We start from the raw sequence: 17,826 nt of genomic DNA, 5'->3' as shown, positions 1-17,826 counted from the left end.
AAAAACAAAATGAAGAGGAACAAAAGACACAAAAAAAAGGAGGAAGATGAAGAACAAAAACAAAAAGGACAACATGAAATGAAGAATTTGAAATGACAGACTGAGACAAAAGGATGTCACCAGGGGATAAAATAGAATCCCATCATCTGTACTCGCACCCATAAGGTATTATATATGACTAGAGGCCTGGTGCACGATATCTGTGCACGGGTGGGGTCCCTAGGCCTGGCTGGTGATCAGGGCCTATCGGGGCCATCTCTCCCAGTCCTAATCGGGGCCAGGCCGGCTGCTGGATGCAACCTGCCAGATGGGGGGAGGAACCGCAGCAGGTTTGCCGGCTGCGGGGAGGGACGAGGAGGTTGGCTGGCCATGGGAGGTTGGCTGTGGGAGCATACTGACCACCAGGGGGCAGCTCCTGCATTGAGCATCTGCCCCGTGGTGGTCAGTGCGTGTCATAGCAACTGGTTGACCAGTCGTAATGGTCGCTTAGGCTTTTATGTATATAGATATCTTCTACTAGAGTGTGTGTGTGTGTGTGTGTGTGTGTGGCTAATATGCAAAGTGTCCCTTTGGGAGTTTGACCTGGAGACTGAGAGTTCAATCGCTCACTATGATGTGCGCTGACCACCAGGGGGCGGCGCAGAATGAAGGAAAGCCCCTACCAGCAGTCGGGGAAGGAAAACTCCGGCCAGCAGCCGGAAGGCCCCGATCAGCCCTGATTGCCGGCCAGGCCTAGGGACCCTACCTGTGCATGAATTTCATGCACCGAGCCTCTAATATATAGATAAAAAGGGAGATGGGTGTCACCCATTCATTTGATGAGGATTGTGTTGTTTTTAATTTTTAAAAACTAGGACAGGTTGAGTATAGTCCCAATGCTTTCACCCAAGGCCTGTATTGCCCATATAGTAAAATACTTTTTTAACCTGAGTATGAAGCCAACTAAAGCTAACTAGCTGTATTGTTCTTAATCCACTTAGTCTACATTTTCCATCTTATCTCAAGGGCACCATGAAGGACTGTTAGTTGCCATGTTAAAAATCCAGAAGCTTCATCCCCAGGTCTGCTGGGTATCCTAGAACAAACACCAAGAAATGGGAAAAGAATTAGTCCTAATGATTTAGAATCATAGGGAAAACTTACGCTACTCATATCACTGTGAATGACAAAAGATCTTGTTTTTATGCTTTGGCTTAAAACTTAGTGGACAGGGCACTATTTGGTGAGGAAGGTGATAGGTTCCCATTTTCTTTTCTTAAAATTTAAATATTTTATTGTTGACCTATTGCAAATGTCCCCCATTTCACCCCCTTTGCCCACCTCCACCCAGCCCCTGTAGCCCCTTTTCCCCACCCCAGCCCTCACCAAAATATTATCCATGTCCATGGGCTATGCATATATGTTCTTTAGCTAATCCCTTCACCTTCATTTATCCAGTCACCCCACTCCCCTCCCCACTGACATTTATCAGTCTGTTCCATGTATCCATGCCTCTGGTTCTATTTTGTTCATCAGTTTATTTTGTGCATTAGATTCCACATATTAGTGAGATCATATAGTCTTTGTCTTTCTCCGACTGGCTTATTTCACTTAGCATAGTAATCTCTAGGTCCATCCATGTTGTTGCAAAAAGTAGGAATTCCTTCTTTTTTATAGCCGCATAGTAAGTATTCCATTGTGTAAATGTACCACAACTTTTTTATCTACTCATCTACTGATGGGCACTTGGCCTGTTTCCAGATTTTGGCTATTGTAGATAAGGCTGCTATACTAAGGATTCTTAGGATATATATATACCCAGAAGTGGGATTGCTGGGTCAAAAGGCAGTTCCATTTTTAATTTTTTGAGGAAACTGATACTGTTTTCCACAGTGGTTCCACCAGTCTACGTTCCCACCAACAGTGCACTGGGGTTCCCTTCTCCGCAGCCTAGCCAGCACTTGTTGTTTGTTGATTTATTGATGATGGCCATTCTGACAAGTGTGAGGTGATACCTTGTTGGAGTTTTAATTTGCATCTTCCTGACGATTAGTGACCTTGAGCATTTTTTCATATGTCTATTGGACATATGTCTCTCCTCTTTAGAGAAGTGTCTCTATTCAGATCCTGTTCCATTTTTTACATTTGATTCTGATAACTGCTCTCTGGGACAGAGAGTGTGAGAAGTGCATATTCCAGCAAGGATTAGGGGAAACTGAGTAGAAAAGCCAATTTGCAGAAGTGGCTGCAGATGTCTCACCAGAGACCAAAAATACTGAAAGGATAACACAGGTCAAAGTGGAGAAGCTGCAGAGTGTGTCCAGAGCTGAGAGAAAGCCTGAGGTGAAAACTACAACATAATGTAATAAGAAATGAAGAGGCATAGTTGAGCCAAGTCACATGCCAAGAGAGATAATAAAGAAATACAGGAACCAAGAAAAGACATTTGGGCAGGGTAAAATCATCTGTAAAAGCAGGAGTCCCCAAGTTCTTGGGGTTGCAGAAAGAAGCAGGCTATAGGAAGTGAAGGTACACAGAGCATGATAAAGGATCATAATGGGCCTACAGTTAGAAGGGTGTAGTAGAGAGCAGAGAGGGGTGGGCCAGCAGTGGTAATGGGGAAAGGTGCAAGAGAAGGCAGATTTGGGAAGAATCTGTGCGCTGGGAAAGTTTGGCTCCAAAGCTCAGGCAAAGCTTTGAAGAAGAGAGACATGGCTTGTCTCTGCTAATAGGAAGAATGCAAAGGTAGCATAGGTTTGGAGCCTGGAGATGAGTGGGAAGACTGGGACCCAGATTTCTGCAGTTGAGGAAGGTGGCTGGCTCTGACTCTTCAATTACTTGTCATGGATCCTGTTGTGCTTTCAAGAGGCATCTGAAGACCTAGAGCTCAAAACTCCTGCAAAGCCGAAGACAAATGTCTGCTTTCTCACTGTTACGGAATTGTAAGCTCAGACTCTCTATCAAAGCATCAAGGAAATGATTTGGAACACCTAAACCAAAAATGTCATCATTCTTTCTGTGGCAGTCAAGGGTTTAGAAATGCCCTTTTAAATCTAGGGACACTTAAGCGATGGCATAATAAGAAAAGGCACAATCGGCATGGGCCACATCTGGCTCAGTGCTCGTGGTGTCAGAACACCGCTGAGCGATGTTTCTGGTGGTCTGAGATCCCGCCCCAGGTTGATGAGGAAGCAGAGTCTATGCTGCATTCAGGATACCTTACCCTGTGTGTGTGTCCTTTCCACTCCTCCCCAAACTAATCAGTCTCTCTCTTTTTCAGGATAGGATTTTTGGGCCTCGGCCTGATGGGAAGTGGCATCGTCTCCAACTTATTAAAAATGGGTCACACGGTGACTGTCTGGAACCGGACTGCAGAAAAAGTAAGCATTAATGAGTGGTGCTTGTCAGCAGGGAGGGAACAAGCCTTGACCCATGGAGTTGGGGTAACTAAAGATGGGAATGTCTTCCTGATGTCTTCACTCAGCATTCTGCATGTGGTAGAGTAGGAGGAGCCACACTATTATTCAAGCAGGTAGATATGTAGACAAATAAGCTTAGAGTATTAGTATAGAAACTAAATATTTAAAAGTACCCAGGGGTGCCATGGCCTGTGTTGCTGTTGGTTGAGCATCATCCCATGCACTGAAAGGTTGCTGGTTTGATTTCCACTCAGGGCACATACCCAGGTTCGGATTTGATCCCCAATCAGGGTGCTTGTGGGATACAACTAATCAATGTTTCTCTCTCTCATCAATGTTACTCTCCCTCTCCCTTCCTCTCTCTCTAAATTGAGTAAAAAATGTGTGTGTGTGTGTGTGTGTGTGTGTGTTTATTTATTTAAAAAAATTAGAGGCACGAAATTTGTGTAAGAGTAGGCCTTCCTTCCCCTGGTTGCCTGCTGCTGGCACCGGCTTCCCTCGCAACCCCAGCTTCGTCTGGAAGGTCGTCCGGAAGGATGTCCGGTCTAATTAGCATACTGTGCTTTTATTATTATAGAAGATAGGTACCCAGGAATATAAAACAAAGTTAAAATTTACACTGGCAGCTGTTTCCCAGTGGTTGGAGCATTGCCTTCCACACCAAAGTGTTGTAGGTTTGATTCTTCTCTCTCTCTCTCTCTCTCTCTCCCTCTCTCTCGCTCTCTCTCTCTCTCTCTCTCCTCCCCTCCCTCCTTCCCTCTAAAAAGCAATGGAAAAAATATTGTTGGGTGAGGATTAACAAAAATAAAAAAGGAGAATTCCTCCCTCTCTGCTATTACCTGAGCTAGCCCATGTTAGGTGTTTGCATCCTTTTTTCCATGTTCACAAAATAGGAGTGTGTATTATGAAGTCATTGGTAAGGAATGTGTATAGATAGATGTACAGCATCCTTTTCAGTGACTGTACTGTATTCAGTTGGATTGTGTTAGCTGTGCATACAGCATTCTGCTGTGATGATGTTGTGTATCTGCACTATCTAGTTTGGTAGTCACTAACCACATGGGGCTCTTTTTTGGGGGAGGAGGGGCTTTGCATTTTTTTATTAACATTTTCCTCTCACGTGGTTTACATCAATTTATAATAATCTACATAAGTTGAAACAGAACATAGACAAAAAAATATATCCTTACCCACTTATTAAAGTCAAATATTAATGAAGGGTCCCATCCCACCTCTATCATAAAAACCGGCAGCCCATAGTAATTGTCAGCAAGGACAGGCCTTCTAGGATTCCTGTGGCCTGTGTGCTGAGCCTGTGGGCACAGCCTGCCATGCTAGGCACAGTGGCTTACTTACATGTGGCTCTTGAATACTTGAATCAAGGCTAGTACAACTAAATAATTGAATTTTTAATTTTATTTCACTTAAATTAAAAGAGTCCCCTTTGGCCCTAACCGGTTTGGCTCAGTGGATAGAGCGTCGGCCTGCAGACTGAAGAGTCCCGGGTTCGATTCCAGTCAAGGGCATGTGCAAATCAATAAAATATATATATTTTTAAAAATAGTCCCCTTTGGCCCTAGCCAGTTTTTCTCAGTGGTTAAGTCGTCGGCCTGTGGACTAAAGGGTCCCAGGTTTGATTCAGGTCAAGGGCATGTACTTAGGTTGCTGGCTCAATCCCTGGCCCCAATCGGGACACGTGCTGGAGGCAGCCAATTGATGTGTCTTTCTCACATCAGTGTGTCTCTCTGTCTCTACCCCTCCCTTCCACTCTCTCTAAAAATCAATGGAAAAAATGTCATTGGTAGTGAGAATTAACAAAAATAAGTACTCCTATTTGGCTAGTGGCTACCATATTGGACAGAACACATTTAGAAGTTCTTAACCTAAGGTGGCAGTCCACAACTTCCACGGGTCTGTGTGGCCCTGCCTTGGAATTCCAAAGCTGTTAATGTGTACCTTTTGTAATGGAGGCCCTGGCTCCCATCAAGTTGTCATTCAAAAAAAGATGAAGAACTGTCATCTGAGTACCAGGAAATTAAACACTGTACTTGCCAGGAACAAAAGAAAGACTGAGAAAGGGCCGGCTTCTTGAGGAACAAGGTGTGGCTGAGCATGTATTTGTGAAATGACTGGGTGCATGTCTCTTTATGTGCACAGGTTCGAGAGCTGAAATAAGGTGTGATTGCTGAAGGAGTTGGCAGAGCTGATGTATTTGGGTTAACAAAAATGTTCTAGCAAAGTAAGAAATTCACTGTGCTGAAACAAAGTCCTTTTCAAGAATAACAAAAATGGGTTGAAGAGTTGAAGAGGGCACTGAAGGCCGTGCTAAGGGATTGCTTCAGGGGCTGGGCACTGTGGGGACCTAAGTCAGGAGTGGATCTCAGAGGCTTCATCGACAGGGTAGTTTGTGATTCAAAGCTAGAGTAGTCAGGAAATCTAGAGGTACACAGTGGCAGAACATCAGGAGAACCAGGGCGTTTGCTTATAAGTACTTTCCCCTTTGATAGAAGTGCCTCTGGTCTTCCTGTTTTCCTGATTAAAATGCAGAAATGTTACAAACAAGGCCATTCCTTTCTGATTCATTTACAGGAAGGCAGGAGAGCAAAGCAGGTAGAACTTGGGTTTGGAGTCGGGCCGATCTAGTCCAAGTCACACTCTGCTGCTTGCCCTAGGGCTTCAGTGAAATAGTTTACCTCCCTAGATCTGTAAAATGATGGACAGCAAAAGCCCCAGCGTCATGGGGGTGTGAAGGTTAAATGAGATGATGTAAAGTACTCAGCACAGTGCCTGGCACAAGTTATGTAGTAAATGTCATCTTTGAAAAGCCATTTAATCCTTATGACAGTCCCCATGGAATTTTTATAAAAGGATCTTAATAAAAATGATTCTGCCCTAGCTGGTTTGGCTTAGTGGATAGAGCGTCGGCCTGTGGACTGAAGGGTCCCAGGTTCGATTCCAGCCAAGGGCACATGCCCTGGTTGCGGGCTCAGTCCCCAGTTGGGAGCGTGCAGGAGGCAGCTGATCAATGATTCTCTCATCGATGTTTTTCTCTCTCCCTTTCCCTTCCTCTCTGAAATCAATAAAAATGTATTTTTTAATAAATAAATAAATAATCCTGTGGTCCTTCTGGTAAAAGATGGAACATTTTAAAATTTTCAGTAATGAGGAGGTCTTCTCCCAAGCAAATGTAAAAACATAATAATGTAAATTCACCAAGATGATGTGTGCTATAGTAAAGACACAGACCTACCAGGTAGCCCAGAAAGCCTAGGACTTCCTCTGATAGAGCCATCGCACTGTGAATCAGTGATGTTGAAGAAGGGTTGGTCAGTAAGTTTGTTCAGAACAACTGGTTAGAAATTGGAGGAAATATTAATCTCACTTCTTACCACATAATAAAATATATTCCAGGTAGATTACTACATTTTTTTTTTTCAAAGGAAAAACCAGAAGGAAATAAAACTAAATATCCCTGGCCGATGTGGCTCGATTGGAGCTTCATCCCATACACTGAAAGTTTGAGTGTTTGATTCCTGATCAGAGCACATACCTGGTTACAGGCTCCATCCTCATTAGGGGGTATGCAGAAGGCATCTGATTGATGTTTCTCTCTCTTGTCCATTCTCTCTCTCTCTCTCTCTCTCTCTCCCCCCCCTTCCCTCCCTCTCTCTAAAATCAATAAAAAAAAATACTTTTTTAAAAAGGAAAGACAACTAAATATTAACATAGATCTTTCTAAGCCTAAGACACAATCAGAATCACTAAAGAAAAAGATATGTAGTTTTTTTTCTTTTTCTCAATTATAATTTACATTCAGTATTATTTTTGTATTAGTTTCAGATATACAACATAGTGTTTAGACAATCATATACTTTACAATGTTCCCCCCAATAACATTCCCTGTACCCACCTGGCACCATACAAAAGATGGACAGTTTTTAATAATACTCCCCACAACAAAAAATAAAAGTGAAAGGTACACCAATTAAAAATGCTTTATAGCAAAGATGATAGAAAAGGGTAATATGTTGATTTTATGAAATACATAGTTTGATAACTCTTAAGATAAAAAGTAGCTCACATTCAGCAATATATAAAAGAAGTAGCTCACAGACCTTGTATGCATATATGCATAACCCATGGACACAGACAATAGGGTGCTGAAGGCCTGGGAGGGTGGGGGGGTCTGGAGAGGTCAAGGGAGGAAAAAAGGGGACATACGTAATACTTTCAATAATAAAGAATTATTAAATAAAGAAGTAGCTTACAGAAGAGTAAACAATTTAAAAACAAAAGTATTTAAAAGGTTTAATTATCAGGAGTACTCAAAATAGGTCAGGTGAAAAGTTGCTATTTTTAGCTGGTTAAATCAAGTAGGATAAAATTTTAATGTATGTATGCTTGATTGATTGATGTTTTTAAATGATGTACTCTGTGCTGGTGATTTGAGACCTTGTTGGTGATCATTATATATTCTCAGCCCTATTGAAAAACCATTTGTCTACATTTATTATGAGCATGAAAACCATTTGAGCCTGTTTTATTCTTAGAAGTCTAAATTGAAAACATAAGGATATTTGTTAGAGTCATTTATAATTAAAAGCAGTCCAACTATCAAACTGCAGTGGAGCCATTAGGTAAATCCAGATATGTCTCTTGATGGAATATTTTACAGCCATTCATTGTAAGTGATAATAATGAGAGACAATATGGATAAATGTAAGCCTTACAAAATACTTTTTTAAATATATTTTATTGATTTTTTACAGAGAGGAAGGGGAAGGGATAGAGAGTTAGAAACATCGATGAGAGCCCTAACCGATTTGGCTCAGTGGATAGAGCATTGGCCTGCGGACTGAAAGGCCCCAGGTTCGATTCTGGCCAAGGGCATGTACCTTGGTTGCGGGCACATCCCCAGTAGGAGGTGTGCATGAGGCAGCTGATCAATGTTTCTAACTCTATCCCTCTCCCTTCCTCTCTCGGAAAAATCAATAAAATATATTTTTTTTAAAAGAAGAAGAAGAAAGGAACATCGATGAGAGAGAGACATCGATTGCTGCCTCCTGCACACTCCCTACTGGGTATGTGCCCACAACCAAGATACATGCCCTTGACCGAACCTGGGACCCTTGAGTCCGCGGGGCGACGCTCTGTCCACTGAGCCAAACCGGTTAGGGCCTTACAAAATATTAAACGTTGGATACAAAATAGTAGGTTCAAGTTATTCTAATTACTTTTTAAATGCCTTTGAAAACGGGTAATGCACTAAATTAGTGTTTTCAGACCCCCAGAAACATCATAGTAAGGAATGGCAGCCTCCCAGCCCTGGCCCTGCTTCCCTAGCACAGTGCTGATAACGCAGGGCACTGCGTGGTTTTGCCGTAGCCAAGATAGCCACGAAGGGCTGCAAACAGGCACTGTTTACATCCTGTCTTCAAACAGGAATCCTTCGGCAGACACTTGTTTTGTGCTTACTGTGAAGTAAAACATCATCTAGGCACCAAGTATGTGAAAACACAAGAAAGTCCTGAAGAAGCCCCATCCGCTTCCCCCAAGAAGTCAGACCACCAGCTCTGGTGTCTGGGGCTCCCATCCTCAGCCTGCCTCCTGCCTTGGAAGGCCAGCCAGGAGGACTGGGCACCGTATCTCTGGCCTGGCTGTCGTGTTTGTTGTGCAATGCCTGCAGCTCACGTTAGGATCTGTGACTTTTGCAGTGTGATTTGTTCATCCAGGAGGGGGCCCGCCTAGGAAGAACCCCCGCTGAAGTTGTTTCAACTTGTGACATCACCTTTGCCTGTGTGTCGGATCCAAAGGCGGCCAAGGATGTAAGGATCCCCTCCCTCCCCTCAGCGTCTCAGATTGTGGCCAGGAAAGCTGGCTGGCCTCCTCCCCTTCTCCCCTGCATACGGAGTGAGTGTCTGCATGTGGGGGGTTGAATTTCCCATCTGGGGGCTATCTCCCATATGAAGGGTGTTTGCATAAATTGAATACAGACTTACCTTTAATTCAGAACAAAGAATGAAAATGGCTAGGATCCCTGAGGTCTTCTAAAATGGTCTGTGGTATATTCTTATTGAGCTGGAAGCTTTGGGGCTGTGTGTGCTTTTGGTCTATGTGCCAAGTTCCTATGTTTGGCTATCACTGTATTTGTAAGTTTTAAAAGTTCAAGTGCAGTAGTCATCTTGTTAAACTGGTGACTAGTCTAATCCAAGTAGATCCAAAGAAGCCCCAAAACTGAAACAGTGAGATTCCATCTTTTAAATGGGAAGTTTTTAATAGAAATTTACTATTTTTAAAGATAAATGGGAACATACCAGAAATACTTTTCTTTCCCTTGCTTATTTACTTGCTTTTCCCTTTTCAGCCTTAATATTTATTAGCTCCTTATCAGGAAATGAACCAAAAAAGCAAATGAATTCTGACTTTGGGTCTAAGGGGTTCCTGGGTATCTGGCTGGGGGCCTGGGCTATTGCTTCTCCCTTGTGTCCCCACAGCTGGTGCTGGGCCCCAGTGGTGTACTGCAAGGGATCCGTCCCGGAAAGTGCTACGTGGACATGTCAACAGTGGATGCTGACACAGTCACCGAGCTGGCCCAGGTAGCAGCCTTGTTCAGGCTGGCCCTCCAGCATCCTTTTGGTTGGATCCCAAGACCTAAGCTGACCATGCCCAAGTGTGGACAACTTGGTTACTCTAGAGCAGCGGTTCTCAACCTGTGGGTCGCGACCCCTTTGGCGGTCGAACGACCCTTTCACAGGGGTCGCCTAAGACCATCCTGCATATCAGATATTTACTTTACGATTCATAACAGTAGCAACATTACAGTTATGAAGTAGCAACAAAAATAATTTTATGGTTGGGTCACCACATGGGGAACTGTATTTAAAGGGCCAGAAGATTGAGAACTACTGCTCTAGAGCCAAAGCCAGAGAGGAGAGAAGAAGTGAGGCCAATAGCCTTGGGACTAGCCTGTCTTCATTCTCTACCTTTGAAGACACAGTTAATCTAAGTGGCCATGAGAGGAGAGATGCTGCCTAGCTGAGATGGGCCTCAGATCCCATAGTTGCCAGCCTCACAGTGAGAAGCAGTCCAGGCTGTCAGCACAGCCTTTTTGGTTTAAGCATCTATCTGCAGAGTATTCCTCCTGCCTGAGCTGCTGGGCCCAAGTGAGGGAGTGGTGACTTCTGGCTCGTGAGTGTTCAAAGAGTGAAGTCCGGGAAGGGCGGTGTTCATAGGAGGTGTAGACAACCAAGCCGTTGGCACAGCCATGTTTGGTTATAATCTCTGGTCTTTATAAGAAATTCAGAGTAAATTGGAACTTATGAGGAGCCTAGCCTCTCTTTACTACATGTGAGTCAGGCATCTGTTGGAGGATATCTGCTGACCCTCCCACAGCATTAGTCCAGCACCTTTGTACGGATGTTGGCTTTGGGGCTTCCATGTGGAGGGCCAAGTACTTCCACCCAAGAACCCTCTTTGCTCCCTGCCCGAGACCCGTGAGAGAGGCAAGGACTCCAGAAGCTGTGACTTTCCTTTCCAGGTGATTGTGTCCAGGGGGGGCCGCTTTCTGGAAGCCCCAGTCTCAGGGAACCAGCAGCTGTCTAATGATGGGATGTTGGTGATCTTAGCAGCCGGAGACAGGGGCTTATATGAGGACTGCAGCAGCTGCTTCCAGGCAATGGGGAAGACCTCCTTCTTTCTAGGTAACATACCTGCCCACCTGTTGGGCCACATTCCCCCTAGACTGCACTGATGACGACGTCAATTCCACATGGCCTTTCAGCCTGGGGCCCCTGTGGGAAGGTTTTCTTTGATTTGCACAGTCAGTGCCTAGACGGAGGAAGAACCAGAGGGTCAGAGCCAGTTCTGTCAGGGGCAGGTGAATGGGGTCTTCCCTGGTTGTAGAGGTGGGTCTGAGCAGGGATGAGGGGGATAGAAAGTCCCTGCCTGTCGGATTCTTGGGAAGTGACCATGATTCTTTGCCCTGGGCAGGTGAGGTTGGCAATGCAGCCAAAATGATGCTGATTGTGAACATGGTCCAGGGGAGCTTCATGGCAACTATCGCTGAGGGGTTGACCCTGGCCCAAGTGACAGGCCAGTCCCAGCAGACATTCTTGGACATTCTCAATCAAGGACAATTGGCCAGCATCTTTCTGGACCAGAAGTGCCAAAGTAAGTTGTCATAGGCCTCTCTTCTTGCTTTATAATTATTATTATTATTAGAGCTGAGAAACTGGGTAAGGCCACTGTCACAACAGTCTCTTCAGGGGCTCATTAGGTATGAAAGATGCACCCTCTCCGTATCCCCAGGTAGTGAGGGTCCAGAGACACGGCAGATAGGATTTGGGGGTACAGGCTGGAAACTTGTATCTTGGGTGTCTGAGGGGAGGAGAAATGCTATGCGTTGAACCCTGGTGGTACTTGCAGGTAGTTTCTTATTTAGGGTCCTACTAATTGTTCTGATAAGTGGCTTTCTCTCCTCAGATATTCTGCAAGGAAACTTTAAACCTGATTTCTACCTGAAATACATTCAGAAGGATCTTCGCTTAGCCATTGCTCTGGGCGATGCCGTCAACCATCCAACTCCTATGGCAGCTGCAGCCAATGAGGTAACTAACTGCAAGAGCCAGTGGCACAAGTCCCAACACCCTTCCCTTTGTTTTTCTTGTTATTCCTCCCTTCTACTTACTTTTGCTTTTCTTTGCTATCTGGTCTAATCTCTCAGGGTGAAATGTTAGGTCATTGATTTTAGACCTGCCTTTTCTAAAAGGTCCATTAAAAACTAGACACTTCCTCCTGAGCCGCGCTTGCTTCTCTTTTGATTCCTTCTTTGACCTGTGGATTACTTTACATTTTATCAAATATTTAGGATTTTCCTAATTGTCTAGTGGTTATTGATTTGTAATGGATCTCCTTTGCAGCCAAAGACTGCCCTATATGATTTTTAGCCCATTAAATTTATTCAAACTTGTTTTGTTTTGTAGCCCAATAGTTGTTGCTGGGTGTGCCATGTGCACTTAATAAGACTGTTCTGCAGTTGCTGGGTGCTGTGTTCCACAGATATCAGTTTGTTCAAGATGGTTGTTAGTGTTTTTCTGATCATCATTACTGATGTTTCTTCTGCTTCCTTCAGTCACTGAGAGAGAGATAGTAAAATCACCCCACTATAATCATGGTATTATCTGTTTCTTTAATTCTGTCCATTTTGCTTAATGCCTTTGAAACTCTTGTTTATTATGTTTTCCTGATGAATTTGCCCTTTCATTATTATTATGAAACGAGAGGCCCGGTGCACAAAATTCGTGCACTCGGGGTGTTCCTCAGCCTGGCCTGCACCCTCTTCCAGCCTGGGAGCCCTTGGGGGATGTCCAACTGATGCCTTAGTGCTGCCATGGAGGCAGGAGATGCTCCCACCACTGCTGCTGCATGAGCCTGGCTTCTGGCTGAGTGGCACTCCCACAGTGGCACTCCCACTCCCTCCTGCGTTGAGCGTCTGCCCCCTGGTGGTCAGTGTGCATCATAGTGACCTGTTGTTCTGCCTTTTGGGCTATTATTTGCACATTAGCCTTTTATTATATAGTATGTCTCTCAGTCTTTGTCTTGAAATCTATTGTCTGATTTTAATATCACTACTACAGCCTTCTCATTCTTACTGTTTTCATGATATATCTTTTTCCATCCATTTACTTTTAGTCTGTGCCTTTAAATTGTATCTTTTGTAGACAGTCTATAATTGGGGCTTACATTTTTATCCATTCTGACAATACCTGCCTATTAATTAGAGTGTTTAATCATTAACATTTTTTGAATGACATTTATTAAGCACCTACACATGCACTTATTGAAAACAGTTGTTTAGAAGTTCAGTTTCCTTATCTCAACCTGATAGAAACATAATCTTAAAAAACAGCTGGCCCTAGCTAGTTTAGCTCAGTTGATAGAGCATTGGCCTGTGGACTGAAGAGTCCCGGGTTCAATTCCGGTCAAGGGCACATGCCCGATTGCTGGCTCGATACCCAGTAGGGGGCGTACAGAAGGCAGGCAATCAATGATTACTTCTCATCATTGATGTTTCTATCTCTCCCTCTCCCCTCCTATCTGAAATCAATAATATTATATATTTTTTTTAATAATATTATATTTTTTTAAAAACAGCTGAAAGGTGGTGGATTCCATTCCCAGTCATTTATTATAGAAGCTGTAGCTTCAGATGTTATAAGCTGATACACATTTTCATTTAAGTTAAATACTTACAGGTCTCAAGTGGCTTATTCCAGCAAAAAAATAGCATACTGCTCTTTTCAGACCTGCCTTTTCATAGTTTATAGTCTTCTGTCCCTAAATTCTATATCTTCTGTTCTTCCTTGCCTGAATTTCTCAAAGTACTTATTTCACTCTTTTTTGTTTGTTTTATTAATCCTCACCTGAGGATATTTTTCCATGGATTTTTAATGAGAGTAGAAGGGAGAGGGAGAGACAGAGACATCAATGTGAGAGAGACACATCAGTTAGTTGCCTCCTCACGTGCCTGACAGGCCAGGGATGCAACCAAGATACATATCCTTGACCAGAATCGAACTCACGACCCTTCAGTCTTCAGGCCAGCACTCTATCCACGGAGCCAAACTGGCTAGGGCTATTTCACTCTTTTAAGTTGCAATACAATTTCATGTTTCTCCTGTTTGTTTCACCTGTGGGTTCTCTCTTGGCAGTAGATTCCGCGTGCATTTTATCAATTTTTTATTGATAAGTTTGTCTTTAACGAAGGGTTTTGTGTGTGGTTTGTGTTGGCAACACCTCTCTATGAGATGATTTCTGACTTGCCTTCACCCTCCTTCATTAGCTTGGAAATAAACATATTAGTTAATTTCTCAATGGAGCATGGCACTTTCTGACCATTTGTTTGGATAGTATGACTTTAAGCTCCCTGCTGATTGGATCTTAAAGTGAAATAGTCCTTTAACATTTAATCTGTCTTGAAGTCTGTTGTGTGGTTAAATTCAAAGCTACCAAACATTTGATTGCTGTTTCTCCCTTCTGGCTTTTGTTTGTTCCTCCTTTCTTGCCTTTTTTGGGGGGAGGAGGGAAGAGAAAGAGAGAGAATCATCAATGTGATAGAGACACATCAATTGGTTGCCTCCCGCATGCACCTCGACCAGGGCTGGGCATCCAACCTGTAACCCAGGTATATACTCTAACCACAAGCCACACTGGCCAGGCCTGCCTTGCCTTCTTTTATGTTATTTGAATATATTTTTAGAATTTCATATTAGATATCTATTGGCTTTTTAATGAGGCATAATTTTTCTTCTATCTTTGCTCTAGGACTTGCAATATGCACTTACCTTCACAGCCTACTTAGAGTTAATATTTACCAAAAACAGATTGATTTACCACTCTGTCCCTCACCCTTTAAGGCAGGATTTCTCAATGTAGGTACTATTGATATTTTGTTGTAGGAACTGTCCTGTGCATTATAGGATGTTAACAGCATCTCTGTCCTCTACTCACTAGATACTAGCAGCACCCTCATCCATAGAAAATATATCCAGGCATTACCAAAATCCCCAGACTGAGAACACCTGCTTTAAGTTACAGATGTCCTATGTGTTATATCTGTCTTTCTTTTAATTGTGTGTTTTTTTCTGTATTATTTATTTAAATCTTTATTGTTGAGAGTATTACAGATGTACCCCTTTTTTGTTCCCTCCACCTGGTTCCTACCTCTCCTAGGCCTTCACCACTCTATTGCCTAGGAAATGCATATATGCATGTAAGTTCTTTGGTTAATCTCTTTCTGCACTCCCCACCCCTCTTCCCTCTGAGATTTTCCAGTCTGTTCCATGTTCCCATGCCTCTGTTTCTATTTTATTCATCAGTTTATTTTGTTAGATTCCTTGTTCGTTTATTTTGTTTTTTAGATTAAATTGTTGATAGATAATGTATTTATTGGCATTTTATTGTTAACATTTTTTATCCTTTTTTTTATTCCTAAAGAAAACCCTTCAACATTTCATGTAATGCTGGTTTGGTGGTGGTGAACTCCTTTTGCTTTTTCTTGTCTGTGAAGCTCTTTATTTGACTTTCAATTCTAAATGAGAGCTTTGTTGGGTAGAGTAATCTTAGTTGTAGGTCCTTGCTATTCATTACTTTGACTATTTCTTGCCACTCCCTTCTGGCCTGCAAAATTTCTGTTGAGAAATCAACTGACAGTCATATCTTTTTGCTCTTCTGATTGGGTGTTTTTTGCTTCCTCATATTCCAAATAGCTGATTTGATTCTCAACATCCTCTACTCTACTTTTGATTCCCTACAAATTACTCCTCATTTCAGTGAGGGTATCCTTCATTTATGTCTGGTCCTTTTTTATGTCGTTCATGTTCTCACTAAGTTCCTTGAAGCTCTTACTAAATTTCTTGAGCATCCTTATAATCATTGTTTTGAACTCTATATCTCATAGTTAGTTTGCTTCCATTTCATTTAGTTCTTTTTCTGGAGATTTCTTCTGTACTTTCATTTGTGACATACTTCTTTGTGTCCACATTTTGGCTGCTTTCCTGTGTTTGTTTCTATATATTAGATAGAGCTGCTCTGTCTCCTGGAATTTGTAGTGGCCTTGTGTAGTAGGTGTCCTGTAAGGCCCAGTGGCTCACCTCCCCAGTCACCTGAGCTGGGCACTCAAGGTGCACCCAGTGTAGGCTGTGTGCACAGTCTTGTTGTGATTGAGCCTTGATTGTTGTTGGTGTCACTGGGAGAAATTGACCTTCAGGTCAATTGGCTGTAAGGACTAGCTGCAGCTACAATGGAAGAGCTGCTGTGCAAGAGACACCCCTATGGAGCAGGACTTGCTTCAGTGGGGCTTTGGCGCTCACTGAATCTGCTACTTAAGTATGTCACTTGTCGATGTGTAGAGTTGTCATCTGGTATAGTCTGAAGCTGACCACTGGGTACACTGGCTCTGAGGTCTCCTGAAAGGTTCAAAGGCAGCCACTGCCTGGGATGACCTGGGAGGAGATACAAAGCAATCTGGAGATGGTGGCTACTTGTGCTGGACTTGGAAGTGCCTAGGCCACACCAAGCTGTGAAGCAAGGCAGGCTACTGCTAGGACATAGTTTGGGGCCTCTTATTGATAGGTATAGAGCATTTTGATGCCAGCTGATGCTTATTTGAGAGATTTTACAAAAACCTGAAGCCTGAACCAGGACAGGCCAGTCATACAGAAAAACTGCTACAAACAGCTTGGGTGGGGCTGCAAATTGGATGGGGCAGGGTCTCAGGGAATCAGCACTGTGGAGCGAACAGTGTAAGCCTGGCTGATGGAATTTCCTATTTGGCTGCCAGTCAGCTCTGTGATAGAGGAGGTCTCAGCATAGGAAGAATGACCCCTATGAGCACCCCTGTCTGGGAGAAAGCCGCCCCTGAGTACTTGCTCCAATGCCAGACAATCCAGTTCCTCCCCATATGTCCCTGGATTCCTCCATGCCTCTGCCCCAGTGCTGGAGTTCAGAGGAAGAAGGTCCTATGTGTTCTATCTGCCTTTGTTTTAAACCCATAAGATAATGTTTAATTAGTCATATGTATTTTAAAGAAATTAAGAGAAAAATAATTTTATAATATTTCTAATTATGATTTCCAGTGCTCTCCATTCTTTTCTGAAGAATTGAATTTCTCTCTGGTGTTATTTCCTTTTAGCTGGGAAAACTCGCTTTAACATTTCCTGTAATGCAGGTCTGCTGGCAGCGAGTGGTTTTCTTTTATCTGAAAAGTCTTTAGCCTTCATTCTGAATTGACAATTTCACCTGAGCTGTAATGGACAATTATGGTGGCTCCAAATGGATTTTGTTTGTTTGTTTGTTTGTTTAAATATATTTTTATTGATTTCAGGGAGGAAGAGATAGAAATATCATAGATAGAATCATTGATGTTTCTATCTCTCCCTCTCTTCTCTGAAATCAATAAAAATATTTTTTAAAAATAATAAAACAAGTAAAAAAATAAATTTAAAAAACCCACCCAGCCATGTAAGGGAGGAAGTTTGTGTCCAACTGCATTTCCTCAGCATGACTGTATGCAATACCACTGTTGTTGAACAATGGCTTTTTGATTATTTTCATACGTCTTTATATTCGTCTAGTATCACCAAGGCAATTGTTAGTTGCCAAGCACCATACTAGGCTCTGGGGACAGGTTGGTGTACATTTTAATAGAAGGAGGAACAAAATAAGTACATACATATTTAAACAAATGAGAATTTCAGATGGTCAGAAATATGAATAAAATAGATCAGAGTAAGGGGATAGAAGTGACCAGGGTAAAGTGGTGCAGCCACTGCTTTAGATGAGGTGGTTAGGGAAGGCCTTTGGGAAGGAGCCAGCCTTGCTGAGGGAAGGGCATCCTATGCAGAGGAAAGGGCAAGAATAGTAGCCCAGA

At 43.0% G+C, this 17,826-nt stretch overlaps 1 protein-coding gene across 1 annotated transcript in view; it reads left to right on the top strand.

Annotated features, from left to right (window-relative positions):
• GLYR1 (glyoxylate reductase 1 homolog (Arabidopsis)) overlaps positions 1 to 17,826 on the top strand; it is a 44,165-nt gene that overhangs the window by 25,304 nt on the left and 1,035 nt on the right. Inside the window, exons 9-14 of the mRNA XM_006757914.2 lie at positions 3,260 to 3,359; positions 9,131 to 9,223; positions 9,893 to 9,994; positions 10,936 to 11,098; positions 11,388 to 11,567; positions 11,880 to 12,004. Coding sequence (XP_006757977.1) covers positions 3,260 to 3,359; positions 9,131 to 9,223; positions 9,893 to 9,994; positions 10,936 to 11,098; positions 11,388 to 11,567; positions 11,880 to 12,004 — 763 coding nt within the window. The remainder of the gene's footprint in view (positions 1 to 3,259; positions 3,360 to 9,130; positions 9,224 to 9,892; positions 9,995 to 10,935; positions 11,099 to 11,387; positions 11,568 to 11,879; positions 12,005 to 17,826) is intronic.

The sequence above is a fragment of the Myotis davidii genome, unplaced genomic scaffold (genome assembly GCF_000327345.1).
Source record: "Myotis davidii unplaced genomic scaffold, ASM32734v1 scaffold555, whole genome shotgun sequence".
Lineage (NCBI taxonomy): Eukaryota > Metazoa > Chordata > Mammalia > Chiroptera > Vespertilionidae > Myotis > Myotis davidii.
Note: the sequence above shows the minus strand (reverse complement) of the source record. Positions and strands in the feature narration are given on the sequence as shown.